General features: G+C 41.7%; 2 protein-coding genes and 1 long non-coding RNA gene across 3 annotated transcripts; 2 read left to right on the forward strand and 1 right to left on the reverse strand.

Moving 5' to 3' along the window:
* Positions 1 to 7,990: 7,990 nt before the first annotated feature.
* On the forward strand, positions 7,991 to 11,474 carry LOC124062974 (transcription factor PU.1). The gene is made up of 6 exons (XM_046396134.1): positions 7,991 to 8,754; positions 8,955 to 8,989; positions 9,735 to 9,951; positions 10,072 to 10,181; positions 10,346 to 10,484; positions 10,657 to 11,474. Exons 2-6 carry the CDS (start codon positions 8,969 to 8,971, stop codon positions 10,962 to 10,964), a joined length of 795 nt encoding a protein of 264 aa, XP_046252090.1. The 5' UTR covers positions 7,991 to 8,754; positions 8,955 to 8,968; the 3' UTR covers positions 10,965 to 11,474.
* A 1,234-nt stretch (positions 11,475 to 12,708) lies between these two features.
* LOC124062989 (adenosine receptor A3-like) lies at positions 12,709 to 14,050 on the forward strand. Its single transcript, XM_046396158.1, has 3 exons — positions 12,709 to 13,046; positions 13,172 to 13,635; positions 13,809 to 14,050. Exons 1-3 carry the CDS (start codon positions 12,709 to 12,711, stop codon positions 14,018 to 14,020), a joined length of 1,014 nt encoding a protein of 337 aa, XP_046252114.1. The 3' UTR covers positions 14,021 to 14,050.
* Positions 14,051 to 14,429: 379 nt separating this feature from the next.
* Positions 14,430 to 21,837, reverse strand: LOC124062991. Its single transcript, XR_006844030.1, has 2 exons — positions 21,070 to 21,837; positions 14,430 to 15,063 (listed from the first exon to the last, which is right to left on the reverse strand). It is a non-coding gene; the product is annotated as an uncharacterized LOC124062991 (long non-coding RNA).
* Between the last annotated feature and the right edge of the window lie 4,219 nt (positions 21,838 to 26,056).

Here is a 26,056-nt window from a genome sequence, read left to right on the forward strand (position 1 = left end):
TAGAGGTTGTCTCTCCTTTTTATCCACCTGATCGATGAGCAGCCTATTGAAACACATCCAAGTCCACACCTTCCTTCCTGAGAATATGCTTTGCATCTGTGATTTCCCTCTCGTCAGAAGCCTCCTCGCCTTAAGCCTCAATCTCTTTCTGCTGAGGGGGCATTTTCATATGCAGTGGGATCGGGGTCTTTCCAGTCGTCTTAGACAGAGGTTCATATAGTCTATTGTACGGTCAAAGAGCCCCCTCAAAGTTCTGCTCTGTTGGATTGTAGCAGGAGTTGTGAAAACTTTGCAATGAATATATACCCTTAAAAGGCTAATTTTAGCTAATATAAAGTATTCTTCCTAACCTCAAGAGTTTTTCTTCCTAATCATTAATGATAAAATAAATAATTCCAAACCCCAATAACACCCACAGTGATTCATGTTTGTAAAACAATAATTCAAGATAAAGTCCAAAGGGGAGTCAGTAGTTTTTATAAGCGTGACTCTTTGTGCTTACGAGTCTGTTGCTGCACTTTCAGCACAAACAGTCAAACCAAAGAAACTCACAGCACATCTTAACACAGACTGCCTTCTCACACATTCTGCTGACCACACTGTCAATATTTCCGCCAAGCAGAAGTGCTAAATATCCAATAGTCGCTCAGACAATGACGTAGTCTTCTGTGGAAAGAGGAAGCCTTTCCCCTGCCATAATATCGCAAGCTCTTACTAGTGCAGCCACACGAACCGTAAAGTGCAGTACAAGCATTCTGACACGATTATCCTGTCATCACTGGACACCCCTAAAGGTGCAGAAATCACAGCAGAAAAAACCCAAGTGAATGTAGTTTCCATAGATTAAATGTTAATCAAATAAAACTATGAAGTGCATTGTCGTGATATGTCCTTTTTGGAATTTCTCCTCTTTTTCTGATGGATTGAGTTTGTGGCACAAATGTTTTTCAGTTTGTGAATTTTTTATGTTTTTTTTCTCTCTTAAGATCATCATACTCATCATACGCAGAGATGTAGACCCATAATCTGTCCTTGCGTTTCAGATGTAAATTTGAGGATTTAAGGCACAGTTTGACAAAAGCATAAACTAATTGCAGCTCAGTTTGACTGTAATTGCAAACACTTGACTTGATATCCTCACTATTCCTAATGTCAGTCGGTCAATCAGGTTCAGACTGAAATATCTCAACAGCTAGTGGATGGATTGCCATAAAACTTTGTATATACATTTATGGTGCCAAGATAATAAATCCGACTGCCTCTGCTGATTCCCTGAGTGTAGCGCCACCATGAGTTTCAGATTTATGGTTGAGACTAAGCTTTGACAGCTTCATGAAATTTGGTAGACACATGTCCTCTTCTGGATGAATTGTATTCATTTTGGTGATCCCCAACTTTTCATCTTGATTATGTCTAATTTGTTTATTAGATTAGATTAGATTCAACTTTATTGTCATTACACATGTACAAGTACAATGCAACAAAACGCAGTTTGGCATCTAACCAGAAGTGCAATATAGTCATATTTGTTCAATATCTTATGATGAAATACTTGCAAAACTAAGGACATTCCCAGCAGACTCAGCTGCATGTGGTGTTTAACACTAATTAGCAGAAGTTAGTATGCTAACAATCCAAACTAAGATGGTAAATATTATTATTGCACAGCAGCTTATGTTTTCTGTTTCCTTCCAGTTGTTCTGACAACACTATCCATGCATCATAATAGGCAATTTACAATTATAGTACATTCTACAGTATATAGTATGTCTGTTAGCAGTTGTCTATGGACTTGAGTCAGTCAAGCTGTGTTTTCATGTTACTTTATCAGTATCATTTATTACGGCAAAGGGCAGAGGACAGCAAAACATTTTGTTCTCTAATGTTAGGATCAAGCACCGTCAGCTTCTGAACAATTTATATACCACACCAGACAGATGTTATATGTGAGTTTGTTGCTAAAGAGACGAGTTCAGATGTGGGAGGTTGATAAGAAAGCAGACTATTGTTTTCATCTACCCTCCCTTCATGACAACAGCTGTAGAGTGGAGGTGTGGGCCTCCAGCTGGGAATACACTATGATCTGGTCAAGCTGTGTTTACAGATAAATATGCATGGTTTCACTGAGTGTGGCGTGTGTGGGTTTTCCTCTGTGCAACAGGGACTGGTCTCAAAATGGCTCATCAAAGACCCTCAGGCCCTACATTGTATTCTTTGGAAGCAACATGGAAAATCTCATGGAGATGTTTTATTTCACCCTCCGTGCTCAGATAAAGTTTCACTCTCTCACTCTAGCTCCCTTTGTCTGTTGCTTATCTTGCTGTGAAAACAGATGATTTATGTACAGTCTTCATACTCTAGTTTATGTGTTATTCTGATAAGGTCAAGGTGTGTGTGTGTGTATGTGTGTGTGTGTGTGTTTCCAGTTTATGAGTGTTTATTGAGACCACAGATTGTAGGACTCCCTGCTAGAGGACACTATTCCGTGGGAATGCAAAGTCCCACCAGTTCCCAATCCTGTTCCTTATCTTCAGCATTCCCATATGAATGATGGATATTATCCTTCTGAACAGGGACCACTTCACCATTGCACTACTAACCATATGCAAATGATGTGAATTAAGCTGCACACTGCAAGGCTTATTAGATGAGTTAAATTGGGATGAAAATCTTGAGAAATAATTAAGCTGTGGAAATTAATTCACATTCAAAAATATAATGAATTGCAACTTCCAAATGTGCAACAAGCGTAAAACTAAAGTAATTAGAAAAGAAAAGTAGAAATGACTTTAACTAAAAATACTGAATACATTGGCTTCTTTCTTGCGTGGAGTCAAATCAAGATAGAGAGAGTAAACACAGAAAAATAAAGCAACATAACTGTGTGAGTGTGGCAGAGAGGTGGTAATGCTGAGGGTCAACCTCAGGTTTTGCATACTTGCCAGTGTCTCAGATACAGAGTCATATATGCCAACATTGCATGTCCAACTGCCTTCTCACCTGCCAGGTTGTTCATCTGAACCTCCAGGGCCCTACCCATGGGTGTGTGAACATCAGACAGACTTAAGAAAAAAAAACTGTTGCTCCTCACAAGTCACTGAAATCATTGTCTATCAATAGATAACACACTTACATGTAATAATGAATTTGAATTTCTGCCCCCAAGTTGAATGTCATTAAATCAAATATGTGTATTGGGTTATTAATATCAGTTATTCCACAGTACATAATACATGTTGGTGTTTGTTCATGTGGGATTATGGTTTTATCACTTTGATACACACTTGCAATCACACATACACACACGCACACACACACACAAACACACACACACCTTTGTGTCTAGGAGTTAGGGGAATTCCCAGTAACCTGTATGTGTACAGGTGATTTGCGTATGTTCACTAATCTAAGGGGTTTGGCTATAACTGTAAATCCACTACACCTGGACACGCTTAATGACTGACACAAACACACACACACACACACACTTGGCCCCTCACTCATCAGTAACTGATGACCATGTTGATAATAGCCAGTACAAACCTTTCTTAAATGTTTCATGACCTGACACACTAATAGTCACCATTGTTTGCATGTGGCTGTGTGTGTGTATGTGCGCGAGTTAGTTTTCCAACTCACCTGTCATTCTGTGACCGTTAAACATCACAATGACTCAGATGTAACGCAGACAGAGGGATGATCACCTTTCTCTCACACACACATACATCGTTAGACATGCTCAGCTACGTAAGAAATACGCACATGTGATTGATATTCACAGTAACTGCAACAACGTGACTATGGTCACTTCTTGTAAATTGAATTCTGCCAAGAGATTGATATAAAAAAAATCATGTCATATGTATATATGCATGTAGTTGTTATGTCACTCCAGTGATTGTAATAGTGCTTTGTGCAGGGCAGAAAGTCAGTGACCCTTGACATTTGTTGGACTCATTGAAATAATACCCATATTCCATTGAAATCAGCCTCAGATTCAGATTCTCACGCTCTGTTGGTCCCTTCATTACGGTGAGTTTATTTTTAGATGCAAACTCTTATTTTTAGCTCAGACGCCCCCTCTCATTCTCAACAAAGAGGAATGACAACATCTTGAAGGCATTGTTCCAAATGCACAAATCAGATAAATGTAATACCTACATGTCACAGTAAAGCAACTGCTCTCAGGTATCACCTGTCTCACTCTGTGTCTTTCTGACTGCAAAGGTTCAGTGTCTCACTCTGGTCTTATCACCTTGTCTGAATCCTCCAGGTGCACGCTGAGTTATAGGAATCCTAACCGTCACCCATTTCACTGAACACTGAGGGTATTTCCAAACACGTTTATCAAGTCTGTTTATAAAGCTTTTGAAAAGTGTTTGACAACCAATACTATCTAGTGCTGCTCCTCTAACATCTACTTTCACTATTAGCACCATTACTAAAAATATTACTGTTGTTAGTTTAACAGCTATAGTTTTTCCCACTGTGCTCACACTACTTCTGGGTATGGATTTTCGTGCAGCTGCCTAATGGTAAAGTCTGCCTCTGACTTTCATGAAAAACACTGCTGCCACGTTTTTTATTATCTCTATGCTTTGTTATGAATCAAGGTGGGATATCCTCCTAGATTTTTGCACCGACCACTGTGGAAATGCATCTATTTGCTTTCTTGCCCAAAAGCCAGATGAAAAGATATTGCTCTCGTCACTGTATGGCAAGAGAGGCCACCACAGGCAAGCGTTTAGCCTAGCTTAGCACACAGACTGGAGTCTTGTTCTTATAGTAACTCCAAAAAGTTACAGTACTTCACCCAGCAAAAATTATTTAGCAAATAACTGGGAAAATCTGGGAAAATCACAAAAAAAAAAAAAATAAATAAATAATACTATACATGATACATAACTAGTTAACTTTAGAGGCCCTGCCTTTGGACAGAGCCAGGCTAACTGTTTCCACCTGTTTCCAGTCCTTGTGCTAACTAAGCTATGCTACTGGATGTAGCTGCAAATGTAACAGAAAGATATGAGAGTGTTATTGTTCTTCTCATCAAACTCTCAGAAAGAGAATATATTTTTGAAGGCGTATTTTTACATGTATTTCCAGCTCATTCACTTCAGCATTTCTGTGTCACATAGCGACTTAAAGTTTGACTGAAGACTTGATTTGAACTCATCAGTTTCATCAGGCTTGCCTTGGGAACCGGAGGGTGACTTGTTCAACACCAGTGGGGATGATAGTATTAAGTGTGGTCTGGTAGCTGAAGGGATGTCAGTTCAGCTTCTGGGGACGCGTTGTCATGTCTTTATTTCAAACTTTTGTGTATATACTGTGAAGTGAAAAAAAATTATTTCCCCCAAACGAATTGAAGAAAGTAATTCCTCTATAAGACAGCACTTGGCAGGACTTGTGTAGGCATATGTCTTAGCCTGCAAGTTCACATGTATTTAGAAATTTTACTGACTGATCTAAGACATACAAGACCACTCTAGGCATAAAGATTGGCATATTCTTTTCTGTAACAGGACCAACAATTCTGAAATGAGTTACAATACTTTACTACTCATTATTTATATTTGTGTCCTGCTTGTGGTTGTAATTGTACTGACATTGGAATTGATATTGGTATTTGTACAGGTATGGGTATTTTGAATTCGTAACAGCATTTTAAATGGCATCGATATATGTATGGTACTGTATGGTAATTATGACTTGTATTGCTACTGGCACTGATATTATTCAGGATGGCATAAGGATTTCAAAATCAAAAAGAGGTGATGTAAAATATGCTAGATATGCTGTAATATGCTTGTTTATTATTTTATGTATTTATGTTTTGTATTGTATATAGTAGCTTATAGTAGCATGCATGGATATATGTGTATCAAGGAAGTTACACAGACAGCAACATGTGGGCACAATGTCAGTTTCATGCAAAAAAAAAAAATCTGTAGTGTTTGCGTCACTGAGTTATGACAGCAAAGACTCATAAAAGAGAATTATGATGCATATTGTGAGGGCAGTGGAGGGTGGTTTTATCTTCGTTGATGGGAATTATATTTATAACTTTTGCAGTGTAAGCAAATATTAGAGATGTCCCACCACATCGTAAAGATTATGGCCCGCTCTCCACTTTGATTTGTTACTTATGGATGTGCATACCATGGTTTTACTTATAAAGTTATCGTCCTTACTGTTTAAAAGGCTTGACATCATGTGTATAAAATACGGGAAACACTCCTGATATTTCACAAAAGTTATTTCCCTACCTTGCTGAACAGGTTCCCCTGACTGCTTCTGATTCTGCTTTAAAAACCACAGCACACTGGAAAATAAAAACAAACAACTTGTGCGTAACAATCAATTTGTGATCAGATTTGTCAATGAAACCTGAATCTTGAATCAAAGTGTTTGTGTACAATAGGTTTGAACTTAGTGCACAAGATAAACAAAATGTGCTGTGTGCATACAAGACGAGCAGCAACATTTCACAGTGCATGTGCATACAAGCGCATGGGTGTGTGTCTGTGTTTTGTGTGTGAGCGAGAGAGAGAGAGAGAGAGAGTCAAGTTCATAAGGAGTGCTATGTTCCAGGTGGTCAGCCTATCAGACTGGGGGAAATCACTGGCGCTATTTGCTCAGCTGCTGCACTGTTTCAATCAATGTTCGGACATATACACTGCACATAAACATCTATGACTGGGCACATGCACAGGTACACATACATTTCTGTAGGTACTGTCTCGAACCGGAGAGAATATATTGACTGTTTGAACTGTTTATTTGTATACCCTGATAGGTTTACAGTGAAGGAGCCTGGGATAATATTTCAGTGTGATGAATTTCTACACTAAACCATGACAAGTTGTAAAGTTACCGCGATGCCATTCCTGTAAGCACAGTTTGACTTTCTATCACGATGAGATGACTGCCCAGGAACAAGACAGGTTGTAAATACCAACCTCCCCTTACATATGCATCACATATCATCAGTCCAAGGAGGTCACAGGTGACTGGTATTTCTCTTTATTATGACACTGCTTACCATGCCATAAACTTCTGTGTCAAATGCATTTTTAACCAATATTTGTTGCTGTTTTGTTTATTTCTTGAGGTTAAATATGTACCTGTGAACTTTTACATGCTTCATCCCAGCATGCGTTGCAGGAAAACACCTTAAACGGGTCATTAATCTCTCAGAGAGTTAAGATAACAGTTTGAGTCTGCACTTGTCCTGATCATTCATGTCTTTGGACTGTTTGAAGGAACTCAAATGAGTGTAATCCCATGTAGAAAGTATCAGTGCACAGGAAATTGAGAGTTCCAGCCACAATTTTTCACAGTTTTACCAACAATAATACTTTAATCTGGATGAAATATTTCAAACTGAGGTTGTGGCTGCGTGGAAAGTAAATTCTGCCACTGACAAATCTTCACATCCAGGATTTGATTCCAGTTCAGTCCTAATTTCACAATTGAATGGCTATCTTTACTTTGAATGCTGAGGCACTGAGTTAGTCTAGAGGTTTAGACATTGTCTCTGTTTATACAGCAAGCTCTTTGAGATCACATGGACAAGTTCTTCTTCTTCTGGTTCTCAGTGTGTGAGTTGCAGATCTAGAAAGGTTCGGGTAAATCCCTAAGCTACACACCCTGCGAAAAAGACACATGTTGCACTGCCAGCAGCATACTGGAATCTACGTGAAAAATAATAACACACGTAACAGCGGAAAAAAGGAACATGTTCACTGACAATACACAATGTAACATGTATCGAAAGTGAACTGTGAATGACACTGTGTGCCCCAAACATGGGATGTGATGCAATAACTGTGAGTGTTTGCTTCCCCACACTGGTTTATGAAGAACTGTGTCATTTTTATTTATGAGTCTTAGGAAGCTAATTAAAAATATATATATTGTATATCATTCAGTTATGTTCTTGGATTTGAGCCTGGGAGGGTTTTTAAGGGGGAGAAAGAGATACTCTGTGTGACTTTTACTTGCTAATTAGTCAGTTAGTTAAGCCACTGACAACAGCAATATTCTAGAAGTGTTGTGGATAATCTATGAGTCAGTGACCAAGGTGTGCCAAGAGGAGCTGATGATGAATAAGCCTGCTTTAACAACTGTCATTAAAGCCAGATTAAAGAAATCCACTAAATGAGGGACATAAGTGTCTTTAACCTCTGTTTAACCTTATTAATTGCTAGAAATTCTAAGCAGTACATAAATTTAATAGTTTATCTTCTTTGCTCCTCTGTCTCAGTTGTCACTGCATTGTTTTTATGCAGAAGTCTGTTATGTTTGAACCCACCAGTAATGTAATGTAACTGTAATTTCCCAGTTATGGGACTTATCTCTTATCTTATCAGGATGTAACGCCAAAAATGTAAATTCACATCATCATCTTCCATGGTACTTCAAATTAATAAAAAATAAAATGCCATGCACGGCAAGTTTTGATTACAGAAAATAACGCTTCAGAAGCTACAATCACTCACTGAAAAAGCTGTTATATTAAAGAGACAAACAATGACAAGAGAGACAACCTTTATTTTCTAAGCCACTCCCACTAACAACACTCCTTCAGGGAGGGGCTTGGCCAAAAGTGTGCAAAGACTTATAAGAGAGTTGACGTCCAGGTGGAGCATCATTCAGGTGAGCACTCTCGTGCTCATGTCTCCACCCTCTAGTGCCTGAGGATACTGCCCCACTGAACCAGACACAGGAGTACGGCTCGGACTTATCAAGGTACAGATTTCCTCTTCATTGTGTTCATTCATTCATCCCCTCATTTGGTCTGTTTGTCTTTTGCTCACACATGACGTTCGCTATCAGTCTCTGATAAGTTAGAGAAGTGTGAAGTGTGTACGATAGCTTTTTTCACTTCTCTGTTCACGAGTGTTGAGCTCTGATATCTGGTGTCTCACAAGGGTCTTTTCTCTTTATAGACTGTCCTTTGAGTATGTTGGCAGGAATGGAGACGGTGAGTCGGATATTATTTTATTATAATAAGTTGTTTGTTTTTTAAAGTCAGTCCATGAATGGCAAAGAAAAGTGTGTCTATTGATTTAACTGGATGATTGAGAAACAGTGTGCTCTAAAATATTACCTTGTCCACTGTCACTGATGTGTGTTGGCTAAAGGTTAAAGGTTATTTGTGAAAACAGCAGTTAAGCCACACAACACTGTTACCTGACTGTTACCTGTTGCTGGTGAAGGCAAAAAACACTTGCATAAATTTGCTAGTCAAACTAAAATACACATGGTCACATCTGGCTCATTTTCAACACACAGACCCAACAAGGACACAGCTCATATCAGGTTGAATATGATGCACTTCACTGCACCATGTAAATGTCTTTGTTGTGTGTCTTGTTTTGGAAATCAACGCTACACCCTGGCTGGGGAAAAAAATCAGTCCTATCTGTTTGATCGCTGCTTTTAAAAAATTATGTAGAAAATTGATGATTCATATTCAGTGCATGGTGCACCACAGCACAAAAGTGCACAACAAAACATTAATGGGTTCTTGTGAAAACAACAACAACAACAAAAAACCAGCAGGTGTTCAGTCTGATGATAATAAACCCCTCAGGTTATGACTGACACACTACCCATCATGCACAGCGTTTTCTCTTTGTCTGCATCACACAACAAGCACTCTCAGGTAAAAACCAGACTGTGTATGCTTTCTGAGCTCTGTTGCTGTCCTGCTCCGTCTCTGTCAGATGGCTTATGTGGCCGAGATCAGGCTGAGCGGAGATCGAGGGACCTGGAGCGGAGTGGCTCACTCCTCCTGCCCCGAGGTGGACCTGGAGGTCATTGAGGAGTATCTGCAGGAGCACTCCCTGGAGGTCCAGCCTGCATACACACCTTCGACTCCTCCAACAGCCATGGGGCAACACACTCAACACACACACTCCCACCAGGATACCAGGATCACAAGTTAGTGGGGATGGGGGCAGTGATGATGATGATGATGATGATGATGAAAAATATGATAATGGGTTATGTAGGTGCTTTCATATTTCTATACTTTTGACTGACTGTGTCTTCTTTCTATAGCAAATAGCTGGTCAGGTCAGCATCCATATGAGTGGCACTGTGGCTCTCACACTCCAAATGAGGAATATGAAGATCGAGCCCTGCCTCCTGCCTGGCCTTGTCCCCAATGGGTGAGTTCAGGGACTTCAGTCTCTTAGTAAATTAAAGCTTAATTAACCGTTTCATATCTGAATACAGCACATCACTGTGGGTCACATTTCAGTATTTTGAGGCTGACTTTAGACTTCTGACAGTCATTAGATTTGTGAATTATTTGTCTTTCTATCTGCTTCAGGACCACAATGGGTATTCCTACATTGACTCAGACTCCCAGTCCAGTAGCTCCCAGTACCAGGAATCCCAAGATTCTCCATCTCCATTGTCTGACAGTGGGGACAGGAAGGACAGAGACCTGCCTCTCACCCCACTTTCAGGTATACACACATCCTCACATCTCCACATGAGCACCAAAACACTCAACAACAACACATAGCAACACACCAATGTTCTAGGTATTTAGTGCAAAGAATACGCATGTTCGTGTACACTCATGTATGAGTCATTGTCACCTCATATTTGTGTTTACATCCCCTTCCTCCTTTGCAGGAAAGAGGAAGGAGCGGTTATTCCAGTTCCTATTTGAGATGCTCCAGACACCATCGATGCGAAGCTGCATCTGGTGGGTCCAGTCCTCCACTGGTACGTTCCAGTTCTCCTCCCAAAACAAGGAGCGCCTGGCGCAGCTGTGGGGCCGACGAAAGGGCAATCGTAAGACCATGACGTACCAGAAGATGGCACGAGCTCTGAGGAACTACTCCCGGACCGGTGAGATTCAGAAGGTTAAGAGGAAGCTCACCTACCGGTTCGATGAGAAAACGCTGAGAGGCTTACAAGGGGACTGCAACTTAGTGTAGGAAGCATGATGAAGAGTATATATAAGCATGGAAATAGCATAAGCACAGCAAGTCACTGTGGTTGTCACATTCATGTTCCTTTCTTCTAATTCTATTTCTATGTTATGTAGAAACAACTGAATACTGAGTATTTAAAAAGCCAGAAGATGAAACACTGTTTGTCAGAGCTTTCAGTGGACACAAAACCATATTGGAGATGTTATAAGGAGCAATCAAGAAACGTTGATTGTGATGTGGCGAAGCAAGCCTAGTGGACAGGCAATGTGTGAAAAGTCAGCTGGTTTTAAAAATTATGTAAATCTAAAAGGTTATCACATAATATCTACTTTATAAGTAGAACTTAACTCATTCTTGAAATAAAAGTTTTGGTGTTCTATTGATTCTGTATTGCAGATATTCAGCAGATACAAGATCATTTTGTAGACTTCAGTAGACAATTAGGTTGTGTAAACATAATCTGTTTGTGTTAAAATACCTTTTTTCAAAGTTGAATGAATAAATCATGAAATATTTTCGGAATACCTGGTATAATTGTTCATCTATCTACCTATCTATATATATAAACAAAGACACACTGTGAAGTGTGCATGTCATGACACACACACACACACAAACACACAAACCTGTAACCAAAATTGTATGCAAAGTTAGCATGCACTGAAAAAACACCATTAAAAACAGACCAGTTAATCAGTAACATCTGTGTCCCCAGACACACAACACACAGAATAGCAGGATACACACACACACACACACACACATTCTCTCCCTCCCTCCCTCCCTCTCTCTCGCTCTCTTTTTGAAGTTTGAAGTTGCCAAAGTAATTTTATTTCCATAGTCAAATGATGGGGACACACACTGATCCCACTGAGCCACAAGCTAATTACATAATATTCAGCACATATGGACTGTCTCTTGTATGAAATCAATCAGTAGTGGAAAGTACTCGTACTTTTCTTACAGTAAGTATGATTTTGAGCTACTTCTGCTGCCTAACAGCATATAAAATAGTTCAAATTAGTTCCAGAAGTTACAACACTGAAATGCTGCTTAACAACCAATATCAAAACATGACCCTTTTTTGGCAAAACTGAACCTGGCGGCATTAGATTTTTTATTTTATCATTAAGATTAAAATTGTTGTATTATGTGACTTACACCTTTGTATTCAACACACACGGAACTATTGACTGTTACGCTACTTAGAGGCATATGCTATAGCTAATATTCTAGCATAGCACTGCACAAGATTTCCTCCGCTGAAAGGGCACCATTGAGAGCATTTTACTATGTCTCCTATCATGTGTTGTCTACTTGCATGGGACCCTGCAGATCATTTTTATCTATCATATTTTTTTAAACATGGGGGAGCACCAGGTGAGGCAATCGCCACCGGCTCACCCACCTCTTTTGTACGCCAGTGCCTCAAAAGCTACTGAGGCACATTTATCAGCATGAGGAAAGTATTTTCACTCACTGATGAAATACAGATGGCGTCTCCATGGAGTACACGCCTGTTGTTGTGTGCGCACAGAAGCGCATGCATGTTTGCACATAAAAAGCATCTGTTAAATGTTTTTCTGGTCATTTGAAGAGAAGAGCCGTAAGCAGGAACGCACTACATGAACAGCAGACACAGGATTATGTTGGACTTAAGTCTGCTCTGGAATTCATCCCACCTGTCCACATCCTTCAAGGAAACCTGCTCTATCTTCACTGCCTTTCCTGAGCTCCATTTTCAGTGATGGCTGAATGGAGTTGGGTGGCCTACACAGTCCTAGAAGTGTTGATTGCTGTGGCCTGTTGCCTTGGCAATGCGTTGGTGGTGTGTGCAGTGTGTATCGGTATACGGGATTCCCTGCGGGAGCCAACCTTCTGCTTCCTCATTTCTCTAGCGGTGGCTGACTTCTTAGTGGGTGTGGCTGCTGTACCCCTGGCTGTACTACTGGATGGCTGGGTGAGTGTAACCCCTGACCTGTGCCTTCTTCTCAGCTGTGTCGTGCTCGTGCTGACTCAGGCCTCTGTGCTGTCACTGCTAGCTATCGCCGTGGACCGATACTTCCGGTTACACACACCCATCAGGTGAGGTCTGCACTCTGAAACACTAGTTTATATCTACAGAAGGCTAATGGATGACACACTTGTTGGTTAATGGAAAGAATCCTTTCTCTTTCATTGCCTCTCTCTGGTGTAATCCTCCCTCTCAGATACAAAGCCCTGGCCACACAGAGGCATTCATGGATGGCTGTATCTCTGTGTTGGACCCTTTCCTGTCTATTGGGGTTCACTCCTCTGTTTGGTTGGCACAACTATTCTTCTTCTCCATCTGAGTCCACCAGTACATCTTCTCCTTCCTTTGACTCTCCACCCTGTACCTTCCTCTCCGTTATCTCCCTTCCCTTCATGGTGTACTTCAACTTCCTGGGATGTGTCCTGGCGCCCCTGCTGGTCATGAGCTTCCTCTACACTCGAATCTTCTGGAGCCTCCAGGGCCGTCTGAAAGAAAGCTGTCCTCAAGCCCAGCCCTCTCTACTCAGTGAAAAGAAGCTGGCCTGCTCCCTGGCTCTGATTCTGATTTTATTTGCCGGCTGCTGGATTCCCCTGCACTTGATGAACTGTCTGCTGCTGTTTCACGGTCCCGAGGCTGTCACACAGGGGACCCTCTATACAGGCAGGTGACAGTAGTTTTTCTCATCCTTACAGACTGCAGTTGGTGGTTTTGGTGTTGAGAAATCTGTTTGAAAAGTTCCCCCACAGGTTTTTTTCTTTTCATATATGATGTTTACAGATCACAATACGTACCAGCAGTTACAGTGAAATCTGACTGGCTGACCGCTTTTCCAGGTATTCTCCTGTCTCACACCAACTCAGCAGTCAACCCTGTGGTCTATGCCTATCGCATCCCAAAGATCAAGCAGGCCTACAGTCAAATATGGAGGCGCTTCATCACGAACATAAACAGCGACCATGGGGACAAGCAAGTTCACCGAGTTAGAACAGGCAGCCGAGCCAATCACTCAGAGATGCGTGGATCAGGAGGGAAGACTACACCCTAAGGAAGCACCAAAGGCTCAGTTTTAGTCCAGTATGTTGGAAGTTTCCATTCATGGGACTTTTTTTGGTTAGAAGAAACACAGAAGAAAATCTGACCACCACTGTGTCCAACAATCAGTTCAATTGAGGCTTTATTACAGAAAATCAACTGAGAATGTTGAAGCAGACGCTGACTGTTTGAGTGAAATGCCTACGTGTGATGTTTGGTTGTAAACTTTCCCTCTGCCACAGCTTTTGGTTGCCTACCCTTTCCTGCACAACTTTATTTAAGTAAGTCTTATCTCATAAGTCCCCACTAGAGGATGCTGTAGACTAACAGACGCAACAGCTGTACACAACCGCAGTACCATCAGAATTGCAGTGGGTGACGAACAATGTCAAAATCTCAGTCACTGATTTCTGAACAATCGATATGAGGCAAAAATTACTTTATTGAGATGTACATGTTTTTGAGTAACTCATTTGACAGCTTCAGTCAATGCATCGCTAACCTTTAGCAGCACAGATCTACTCCCCTCCCCTTTTCCTGAAATCTGAAAATAAATGTGATACTTGGCCATGAGAGTGTGTCGATTATTCATTCGTGTTCAGTGAGCTCCTCAGGGAAGGCAATAGACTGTATAGTTATCACCTGAGCAGGGTGCAATCCCACCCACCAAACTATACAACCTACTACCTCACCCTGGCAGAACCCAAATCAGACATACCGCACGTTCACGCCCAGTTAAGGACCATGGAATATAACTCACCTGCTCTAGAAAAAATAAAACAATAATAATAATAATGATAATATTAATAATAATGCTTTTCACAGTGTATTATGTTGACTGCTGCAAGCGTATGTTTTGATCGGACAGCATGATTGCCCATCTGGAGACGACAGTCGACGAGTGGCTGACTCAGCTGTCTCCTTGGGAAAGACAGTAGATTGTATAGTTATCTCAAAAAGAGGTTACACAACCCCACAACTATTCAATCTACTACCTCAGCCCCAAGGACAGCATCCTCGCTGCTTCAGCATCAAAGATCCTCAAAGGTAACTCTCCTGCAATGGTACAAAGAAAAAGAGACAGAGAGGGTTATCTTAATTAAGTGTTCTTCACTATAAAATACATGCAGATGAAACTGGGTGGGATTGTCACTTCTGAAATGTATATTTACGTTAAATTTCTGACTGATGTGTTCAAATTCTGTCCCCGCACAAAAGAGCGTAGTCGTATTTTACAGCTTTATCTCTGTGTCTGATTCTTTGTTTTTCTTCCGGGAAATAGTTCAAAATCACAACATAAAGCTGAAAACCATGGGGGCTTTATGACTATAAGGCTTCAACTGCCAAGATTTGGAGAAACGTTTATCACTTCTCAACAGCAGAAGACCTTGTGAGATTTTGCATATTGGCACATCCTCACCGAGAAGCCAACATTTTTGCCTTAAAATCCCTTCCATTAAAATAAATCAAAGACAAGCAATTTAACGGTAAGCAGACACAAGAAAGTGAGCGCACTAATGTGTGAAAGCCCAACAAACAACTCACTGGCTTCCTGAGACTCGGGCATGTGATCGAAAGAAAAAAAAAATGAGCTGCTCAACTCTGTGCCAGGAATTCGTTTCCGTTTTTGCCAAAAACTGAGCTCATTCCAGTGGGCTATCCCTGTGTAGGCTGGCTGCTGCTTCGCAGACGGAGGTACACACACAGATGCCTGCAAATATGGCTCCCACCAGCTGCCTCCGATTGAATACAAGGCTGGGATTCTGCCCCCCAAAACACAACAAGGAAACACAAAATGGCGTTCGCACATCGGCCATTTTAGGGTTGCTTAAAAACGTTATAAGGTCTACCTTTTCAGGGGTTGTTTTTTTTTTCCCCCGAGCCTGTTGTATCACGAGTAAGACAGAGCGGCTGTTCAGTCGGGAGTGATGGAGAATCTTGTGCCAAGCACTGACAAGAAGCCAACAGATCCATACTCACTGACTCACAACAAGTACAAAGGAAGAGAGCAACTCTAACAAAACTTATCAGACAGCTGGAGAGTTCACTGAGAAAAAGCATCATCACACACAGGACGTCTGTGTTCCTGTGAATTTACTCATACCATTAACATTTGGTTTGATCAAAAAATTTGGCACTCTCACAAGGAAAGGAGGTTGTATTTTTGGTTGCTAAACTTTTATTAAAGTCACACAGAAAGACTTTGCTCATCCTCGGGTAGCTAACTTCTAAACTCTTCTGGGATAAAGGTTGGAATGGGCCAGCAGTTTAACATTGCAGCAACTGAAGGGTTAATTAGTGCCAGACTAAATGCCAGACCTGGGCCTCAGATCAACAGAAAAGGGACAGGGAGGTACACTGTTTGCATAAATTAGCAAACAGCCACAACCCCTGAGACTTGGTCCAGACCAGCTCATAGTTAGCATGCAGTAGACCCTGCTAGTCTGATTACCGAAGACTAGACAGACAGAAGCGAGTGGGGGGTGTGTTGGCATGATGCCCAACTCTGCCACCGTGCCAGCGACCAATCTATGAGCTCCGTTTAGTAGCCCAGAAGTGTCCCCTGACTGAAGCTCTACTTGGAGGACAAGGGGAACAGACTAATAGTGATATAACACAGTTTGCTAGGGCAAACGGGTGAAATTAATTAAGATTTAACAGGGCGTCTGAGCATGTCTTCAAATGAAAAAAATATTACATTAAATGCTTGTGGGGAATTCTGCACATCTATGTTAACTGAAAAAATTGGCATCTCACTCCCTGCACAACGCCGGTCTGCTTTGGAAACACTGGGGCCAAACTCAGTCAGTCTCTATTGGGTGCCATGTGTGTGATCATGGATTTTGTCAATGGCACATAAAAGGGGCAGCCATAGCTCGGCTGGGTCAAATCATTTCCTCTGTCAACAGTTCCACGGTAAATGTGCCTCCAGCGCGTGGGGCAGCTGAGAGGATCTTTAAGAAAAGACAAGAAATGTGGCCTGTGGAGTTAATCTCATCTTCCTATTAGGCCGTCTGTCTGTTACAGTAGACTTGTGGCTAAATGACAGTAAATTCAAATTAGCGGTATTTTGTGTCAGCCAAGGACATTGTCCCCTCTTGCCCACTGCTCTTCAACCAGGGTATGTTTTTCTGGAGACAACTTCCTACTTTAGTAAGGTCATTTGTCTGTGGGCAACAGTTACATGTGTTTCCACAACCCCATTTCAGCTGTAGCACTGGAAATTTTATCTTTTTCAACAAGTTTGGAACAGATGTACAGCGACAGTATCTATTCAAACATGCAACATCCAGTGTTTGCTTTGAATAAATTCACTTTTATTATACGACCACAACTATAAAACAGGAAATTTTAAGAAAATTATAATATGAACACCAAAAAAAGGCAAACTGTCAAATTGTCTCCTCATGTGCATTGAATTAAAAGAACAAATCAAAATGGCAGCTAAACTGAATACCCAGTGCTTATTGTGCACATTTTATAAACTTCTAACATCAATCTGCCATGCTATCGAAACACACTGAAAACCACCGCTCCTGCTCCATCTTTTATAAATCAAAACCCATGCGACGAAAAACGTGGTGGAAACATTAGGCCTCAGTTTCCTCCTCTACGCTGTGAAAGGATGGAAGGATTCGCCACATTTATTCCTCACGCAATACAAACGACGTAAACACACAGATTAATCAGCAAAACCCCAAACACACACACAGCACATTCAGTTGCCAATAAAACTCCCCAGAATTGGAGCAGGAAGCAGAGGCAGGGAAATACCTATTGGATTTCCTGGTCCCTTGGTCCACGAGACAGGATGAATGCTTGGCAGACACAACGGACGGGGCACCAGACGATTGGTACAGGTTCTTGTGTGTTTCTCCCTCTCTCTCTCTCTCTCTGTCTCTCTCTCTCTCTCTCTCTCTTTCTGAGCTTTGTGCCAAGAATGGGCAGTGTCTGTGTGCCAGGCAGAATTTCAATGAGGGAGGAAGGAGGTGGTGATGGTGGGCAAAGAGGAGGGGGAGCAGTGGGGGAGCTGGAGTTGGCAGAGGAAGTATGCCACACAATAAATGGCAGGATGAAGAATTCCCACAGATAAAAAAGATGCAAACGGATGTCTTGTCTTTACTCATGTCCAGTCTTAATCTAGACCGAAACTGTATGCAGGCATCTGGCGGATACGAGGAAGGGGGCTGATCCTCAATAGAGCGCTATGTTGATTTTATCATACCTGCCTTTTCATCTACACCACTCCCTAAGGAATGCCTCGTTTCTGCATTAAAGGATGAAGGATGGGAGCGCTAAGCCCCTTCCGTACCCACTTGGCATGGCGCCCGCTCTGATGTTCTGTATATCCCCATTAACCAAACGCAAACACACAGGGCTCATGCTCACATGTACATGAACGCAGAAATACTCTGCCATAAGCAAGTACTTAAACACAAACATGCAGGCACAACACTTGCTCAGTTCATGCATGTGAAAGGAGATCTTGATATACTAAATGTTAGTTCCAGTCCTTTGCTATCAACTCCTCTGTTTTGTGAGACACAGGGCTGCACACGTGAATGTTGAACTCACAGGCTTAAGAGCTAGGTAAACATGTCGGGCAATGTGTCTGATTATAAGATAGTATGACCCAGATAAGGCAGGGGTATAAGGAAGCCATTGTGTTGACTATCACAGCGTCCAACAATCATTTCAACCATAGATACACCCACAGATGTGGAGCGAAGTTGAATAATCTCTGTTTCAAAAGGTGGCAAGGCACACCCTCATTCCACTTTTGCAGATCTCCAATTTGCCAGATTTATACTACGTCACGATGACAGCAACACATTTTTAAAATATGTATATCAATTGTTTTCTTCAAGATAAGCTATTACAACAATTTCTGAACAGCTGTTGTATTAGCTACAGTATACCTTCCAACTACCCAGATGTGTTTTTTTAAACCTCTGAGTGAAGAAAATATACATCAAAGGTTTCTGTCCTCCTCTTCATTCACTCTCTCTATTCTCTCTCCTCTTCTCCACTTGTCTATGCTTCTGCTAATGTGCTGATGAAATGTGTGGTTACCATGGTTTCAAATGTTTCTGATAGCTCAGATGCCTGGCCTGGCACGTTGCTACACGCCCACATGTTACAGCATTCAGTAATGCCACACAGAGAAGGCCATACGCACACATGCACATGCACGCATATACATGGACATACACGGGGGAATGCCTTTTCGAAGAGGGTGTACTTGCAAATTTGCGGGCCTGTGTACAAAGGGTATATGTGCAAGAGTGCAAAGTGGCATGTGTCAGGACGCAACAGCTGCAGCTTCCTGCGAGAGAGGAGAAACTTCCTGTTGCCTCGCTGCAAACCGCGGCCGGTCAGCCAAGATATCAACCAATCAGCTATGTTGAGGCTGAATGCAGGAAGTTTGCCTGACTCAGAAACATTATGAGGCAACACGATAAGTTCATCTGAGGATAAGAGAGGGGCGGGGACAAAGCTCTCCCACTCCTACCTCTCTTTCTGTCTCTGTAACCCTTGTTCTCTCTCTTTTTCTCTAGCTTCTTCATTTTTCTCTCATCACAATCACATGTTGATATAAGAAAAGAGAGCTTCTTTCGCTTCTTTACCCCAGATTATTTTGCCACTTCGTGCCACAGCTGAGCTATCTGAAATGTCGGGGGCTGGTGCAGAGGAATTAGCAGTAGCATACCCACAAATTGTGAGGGGCATGTTGAAAGGGTCTGGCCATATTCACTGTTTCTTAAACACGTGGCACAAAGGCGCCATCTTAACCCACCCATATTTAGATCAAGATACAGTAGGGACAGTAAGTTAGAGTCCTAATTGTACATTTAGTATGCAGATATGAATGCAATCGTATTAAATCTCTCTACTCTAAAAGGAAGTCGAATGATTAAATCGATTGTTGATTGATTCACGTGTCATGTTTTATTTAACTCGAATAGTGAAACATCGATATTTCACCTTTTGTTTCATGGCATTCTGGCCTCTGACATGAAACTGTAATCGAAATATTCAGTGTAAGATGAATAAGTATTTTCTCGCAACTGAGTAAGATACACAACAAACAGGAAAACACCACTGCCATTTCTTTATCGACGGACAGATCACACTGGCGAAAACAAATCAACGGCGTCACCCATAAAAAGTGAAGAACACCAACATTGAACTGCAATTTTTGCGCAATAACCTGCTTTTTTATTTACGGCATTGTCTGTCTGTCTGTCTGTCTGAAACTCGGCTTCGTTTCTGCCTCAGTTTCATCTGAAGGGCAAAGTATCATGAACAGTAGCCTGTGACGCAGTGTGTTGAGACAAACATTGCAGTTGCAACCATTTGACAACCTGTCACACCTCTAGATGGCAGAGAGACAAAACTCATGTACATACATGCACATTTGTGTGAAACAGTTTTCACAGCTGCACACAGTGCAAACAGTGCATGGCAGGTATAAGAGATAAAGCAAAGAATGTCTTCGTATTAGTTATCATAACAGCTCAAGATGATAAGAATTCTGCAAAGCGACTCACTCCTGTGGGCGCAGCTCTACAGCGCTGGTCAGCCACTAAACTTGTAGTGACCTCAGCACAACAACAGCTCTCTGCCTCAGTCAACCCTCTGAGGTCGGAAAGTAACCAAGGAGGCCTGTCCTTCCTCCTACCAGTCTACTGAGAGACACCTGTTTAGTACGGAAAGCCACAGAAAGACAGTTCACACCCTGTCAGAGCCTGATGTCCTAGAGCAGACAGGAGAGAGGAAGAAGGGTACAGGGACAGAGAAAAAACAGATAATGGAAGCAGGAGAAAGAAGGGGGTCAGCGGGGAGTCGAGGGGGTCCCTCTGAGCTCTAGAAAAGTTTCTCCTGTTATGTCCATTGAATCAAAATGGCGGCGAGCGGAGTGCAGCGTGGCAACCAACGACGACAGACAAATTTTACAGTAGGAAGACCATAATGAAGGACAGTAAAAAGAACTGGAGGAGAAAGATTATAGGCCAGCGAGAAAGACGGGAAGAGGTGTCGCGGGATAAAAAAGAAAAATACCTGGAGCCTGTACGTGAGCGGCGGGCTGGGCCGGAGGACTGGAGGAGAAGAGGGCCGTGATGGCGGGAAGAAGGGAAAAGAGAGGAGTAGAGCACACCCTCTGAGAGCTACACCCCCTTCCCACAATCCCCTCCTACTGGCGTGAGTACGTCTGTCCGTACACAGGGTGACAGAGGGACGTCTGCTCAAACACAGCCCTACAACACACACACACACACACACACACAAAACGCACACAAGCAAGGTATCAAACAAGGTATCAAACACACTGTGCACAGCAAAAAGAGAAAAGCTCCAGAGCGGACTCACAATAGACTCACATTACTTGCAGTTGCGTATGACCAAAATGGAGACAAGCGCTCAGACAGACAGACAGACAGAGGACACTTCAAAACACAAACATACACATAATCAATTCGCCAGCCTTTGGATCGCCCTCTGCTCTGCCCTGTGCTGTGTTTGCCTCGGTCCGCCTGCCCACTTTGGCACCGCTGCCAAGAGGGAAGGGGAGAAAAGGGAGGGGAGGAGAGGGGGGGGGTGTGTAGAGACAGAAAGAGGAAGGGAGGGACATGCTGTAGCGAGAGAGGGGGAACAGAAAGAGGAGGAGTCAGAGAGAAAGAGTTAAGAAAGAGAGTGAGACACAGAAAGACGAGAAAAAGAAAAGCGAAGAAGCGTAAACAGTTGTGAGCAGACACAGTGGCACAAAACAGTGGGACAGCAGCTGGGAGCACTCTGACAATTAGTATGTTAATCATCTAACATCCAAAACACACCTCTCACCTTGTACTGTACTTATATACTATCCTGCAGCAGCAGACAGATGGCGAGAGAGACAAGCAGATCCCCGACACTTCTGCCATATTGTTCCGTCTCACCATAGTTTCACAAGCAATAGATCAAAAAAGCCCAGACTGGCTTGAGATTCAAACTCTAAACTGATGGACATTTGTTGCCAAGTTGTCTCGCCTCCAAGAGGAGTCCCGGGAGGATCACTGTCTCTTTTCAACATCTTTATTCTGCCTGCTTTTCTCCACTTCTCCCTGTATCCTTCCGTCAATTTGTTCTCTCCCTCCATCGGGGGATAATATCTGCCCTCCTAAGTGGGAGGGATTTGACGGAGTTCAGCTAAATGAATCAATGAGCGAGTAGGGTGGATATTTCAGAGAATGTCACTCCCCCCCCCCCCCCCAAGCCGCTGGCATCTTTCCCAGGTCTCCCTTTGCTTTCTCACACCAGCGGGACAGTTGAACACCGATGCAGATCTTGGATCAGTGAGCCGGCGCCTCTAAATGACCTCAATCATTAGCAGAGAAAACATAAATCCATCTGTTCATAAATGGCCGACCTTCTCTGTAGCCTGCTTGCGGACCAATCGCCGCCGTTTGAGCGGGTACCCTGAGACGAGCCAACCAATTAGAGTTCGCATCTGAGCTGACATCATTTTGAAAATGCTGAGTGTGGTTCTGAAAAACAGGAGTACTTTTCACCATTACACTGCAAGCAAATAGTTTTTCTTCTAATTCCAAAACTTATATTAACCACGTGAAGACAAAAAACACAGCTTGTTTTGTCTTTGGTATGTGAATCAGTTAATTCCCTTTTGCAGTGCCTGTAATTATAAAGTTATTGAGTCTTCAAAGTGACCAAAACACACATTCACACACGCATTTCTGGAGGGTTCTCCCGCTCCTTAAACACTCACCACGGAGACAAAACAGACCACAACAGTCCCGCTTCTCTGCTCAAACTCCAAGAGTCTTTTCTCAAGGATAGGACAATGGACAGACACACAAATTCATACTGTATACACACACATACACACACACAAACACACATGTGCTGCGTACAATTCCGTTCGTCCATGGAGGCTCAGATTCAGCCAGCAGGTTGGACAGCCCCTCAACCTGACGTCACGTCTCCTTTGTTGTTTATGCATTTATTTCTCTCCTCAGCTGAACTCTCTGAACCCAAAGTCGCCCCCCCACCCCCCTTCCCCATCCTGTCCTCCAGCCCTAACTTACCCCCTGCCAACAAAGGCGGGCAAATACAGTATGGCTTTAACAAGGAACAAGAAAAGAAAGAGAGACAGACAGACACAGAGAGGAGAGAGACAGGGAGAGGGAAAGAAAGAAGTTTAGATGTCTCTCTCTCACTTTTTCTATTCCTCCTTTTCTTCTTCGATCGTTCCCTGTGTCTCTTCCTGCTCGGCTTGTAAAAGTTTCAGCTGCATGGCGGGACGGCCTCTTTTGGCAACTGTCCAACTCTTGACTCTCCTGTCCCCTTGCAGAGAGAGAGAGAGAGAGAGAGAGAGAGAGAGAGGCGGAGGGGAGGACAAATATAGTCACAGCTAGACTACTGTACAGAGGCAGATGTTCTATGAATGCACTGCTTTTTATCTTGTACTAACACACACGGCAGGAGAGAAGTTTGTGACATTCCCACACCTCTTACAACAGCCAACAATGAAATATTATACAGTAGATCTAATGTCAAATACAAGTTGAGCATTGCTCCAGATGTCATGCAGAGTTTCAAAAGGTGTGCCACAGCTGTGATGTTAGTGTGCCTTTAACTGGCTGTGACAACTGAATCTGATAACAGTGAGTTTTGGTGCTCACACCCAGTTCACACAGGGACGCTCATTTTGAGATTTCTACTGATATCAATAACACGGGCAGCTCGGCTATTTGCATGTGCAGGCCGATTCACACAAGAACGTGTAAGATGACAAATATTTGCATTATTTTAAAACGTAAAGCTAAGTGGTTATTCAGTTTCATTGCCACTTGTGCACACACACACACAGGCTCAGGATATATTGTTATTTATTTACTAACTTCAGTTTGGTGTGCCGGGGCTTAGAAAAAAAAATAGCCGAAGCATTTAATAATCATTTTGTGTGATTTGTAGTTTTAATTTGCTGTCTTAATTAGCCTCATAAGAGCTCTGATTAAAATGCCTTTTATCTCCATTTTTTTAATTTGTTTCCACAGCTCTTCCAAAATGTGCAGTTGTTTCGTATCACCTATCTTAACATCATCTCAGGTAAGTGTAACATACAACATGACACACACTTAAAGTGGATCAGTCAGGACCTAAATCTGATTGAGGAAATGAGACGGGATCTGAATGGAAATGAGAAGTAGACCTTTATGTGCACATAGGCCCATTATAAAAATGACCAATAATTTTCTGAAGAAACTATTTTTGAGAAAAATTTAGATGTTGTGTATTTTGATGTATAAATGCTGTTGCAGTGAAATTCTGTTTCAAGAATATTTATGTTTTATCTCTTATCTCTATAGTGGATTGTGTAATGTAGTCTACATCAAGTGTGCTAAAAGGCCCAATATCATTTATTTTCTACTGTAACATTAACTCAATATTAGTGTATCGATCATCTGTGCGATTTTAAGAATTTTGTCAGATGTTTACCAACCTGGGAGAAAACAAGTTTGGACTTCTCAAAGTGCAAAGCTTTAAGAGAAGCAAACTAAGCAACATAAACATTTGATAAGTCCTGCACTGGGGAGAAACTTCTCACCTGGCTGAAATGCTTCACTCGGTACTGGAGGGACAACGAACAGGTCAGGGACAGTCGCCTTTAAGTGGCCATTGAATCCATGTGGCTCTTTTGAGTTTTCACTGGTCAAAAGTAGTTAAGCACATTTACTAGAGTACTGTAGTCCAGTTAATTAAAGTTTTGGGGTATTTGAATATTTCCATTTTCTGCTACATTGCTCCTATACTTGAATTCAGAGGTAAATATTGTATTTTTTACTCCACTTCATTTATTTGACAACTTAAGTTACTGGTTACTTTAGTTCACTTGTATAAAATCTAATCAACAAATAGAATCATGCAATATTAAAGGACAAAATAAAACTTAATTGATCATTGCAAGGAAAATTCACAAGCTAAACTGAAAAATAAACTGTATTAAGTCATTAAACCACCTTTACCATTTTCAACGTTGAAGTTATGAGCACATTAATCAGTAATTAACCCAATGTATACTATATCATATTCGGAAATATACTTTTACTTTTGGTACTTTAAGCATATTAAGTATATTTAAGTATTTTTACTTATGTACTTTTACAGAAGTAAACATTTAAATGCATGACTTTTACTTTTACTATATCTTCATGCTCCACGCCTGAGTAAGATTACAGAAAGATGAAGTGCTCTATCTAGTGGTAAACTCGTGTACATGCTTGAAGAGTAATCACACTTTTCTGCACATAGGTGTTTGTTTGTTTGTTTGTTTGCTTGCTTGCTTGTTTGTTTTTGATTTACAGGTTTGATTGTATTTATGTTATTCTAGGCACAGCACATAAGTGGGAAAGAAAAAGATCAATGGAGGAATCGAGAAGTGAAATGTTTGTTTTCTTTTTTCCAGTATGAAAAGCAGCCCAAACACTCTGGAAACTGAAATTAATAATCATGAAAATGATGCTTTCCTGGCCATTCCTGTGTGAGTGAGACAGGACTAGAGACTATTGAAGCATAAGGAATATTTTGAGGTTTACTTCTCATGTGCTTTCTCTTTAAAGTTCGTGCCAACGCCAAGGTGTATCGGAGCCATTCTTCTGCTTTACTCTTTGTAGTACCTAGGAAAGAAAACGAACCACCTGATCTCCACCGAGGGCCGCAGATCTCACTGGGAAAGGCAAAGAACTTTGTATAGGCAAGTTGTGATACAGACATGTTTGTACATGCCAAAAAGAAAGCAGGGAAATCAAGCTGATGTTAGTCCGTCTGTCATCTACTGTATATTTCCCAACACTAGACCACACACATGAGTATAAGCAAAGGTATGTAATTTTTTTAAATTTAAATTAACTTTTGACTTGACCATTTATCTTATTGCAACTGAAAGATAAAATGGCCCTTTGTGTTGAGAAAATTTTTCATAAACTTACCAGTAACAGACCAGTGACAACAAAACAAAACACCTCGAAAAAAAAAAACCTTGCTTGTTCAC

The sequence above is a fragment of the Scatophagus argus genome, chromosome 8, assembly GCF_020382885.2.
Source record: "Scatophagus argus isolate fScaArg1 chromosome 8, fScaArg1.pri, whole genome shotgun sequence".
In the NCBI taxonomy this organism is placed as follows: Eukaryota; Metazoa; Chordata; class Actinopteri; family Scatophagidae; genus Scatophagus; species Scatophagus argus.

What these genes read in the sequence shown, in the direction of transcription:
- LOC124062989 (XM_046396158.1), top strand. Translation starts at nt 12,709, where the DNA reads ATGGCTGAATGGAGTTGGGTGGCCTACACAGTCCTAGAAGTGTTGATT. An exon ending in CGGTTACACACACCCATCAG is followed by an intron (nt 13,047 to 13,171) that starts GTGAGGTCTGCA and finishes CCTCCCTCTCAG; the next exon opens with ATACAAAGCCCTGGCCACAC. An exon ending in ACAGGGGACCCTCTATACAG is followed by an intron (nt 13,636 to 13,808) that starts GCAGGTGACAGT and finishes CCGCTTTTCCAG; the next exon opens with GTATTCTCCTGTCTCACACC.
- LOC124062974 (XM_046396134.1), top strand. Translation starts at nt 8,969, where the DNA reads ATGTTGGCAGGAATGGAGACG. An exon ending in CCAGGATACCAGGATCACAA is followed by an intron (nt 9,952 to 10,071) that starts GTTAGTGGGGAT and finishes TTCTTTCTATAG; the next exon opens with CAAATAGCTGGTCAGGTCAG. An exon ending in GCCTCTCACCCCACTTTCAG is followed by an intron (nt 10,485 to 10,656) that starts GTATACACACAT and finishes CCTCCTTTGCAG; the next exon opens with GAAAGAGGAAGGAGCGGTTA.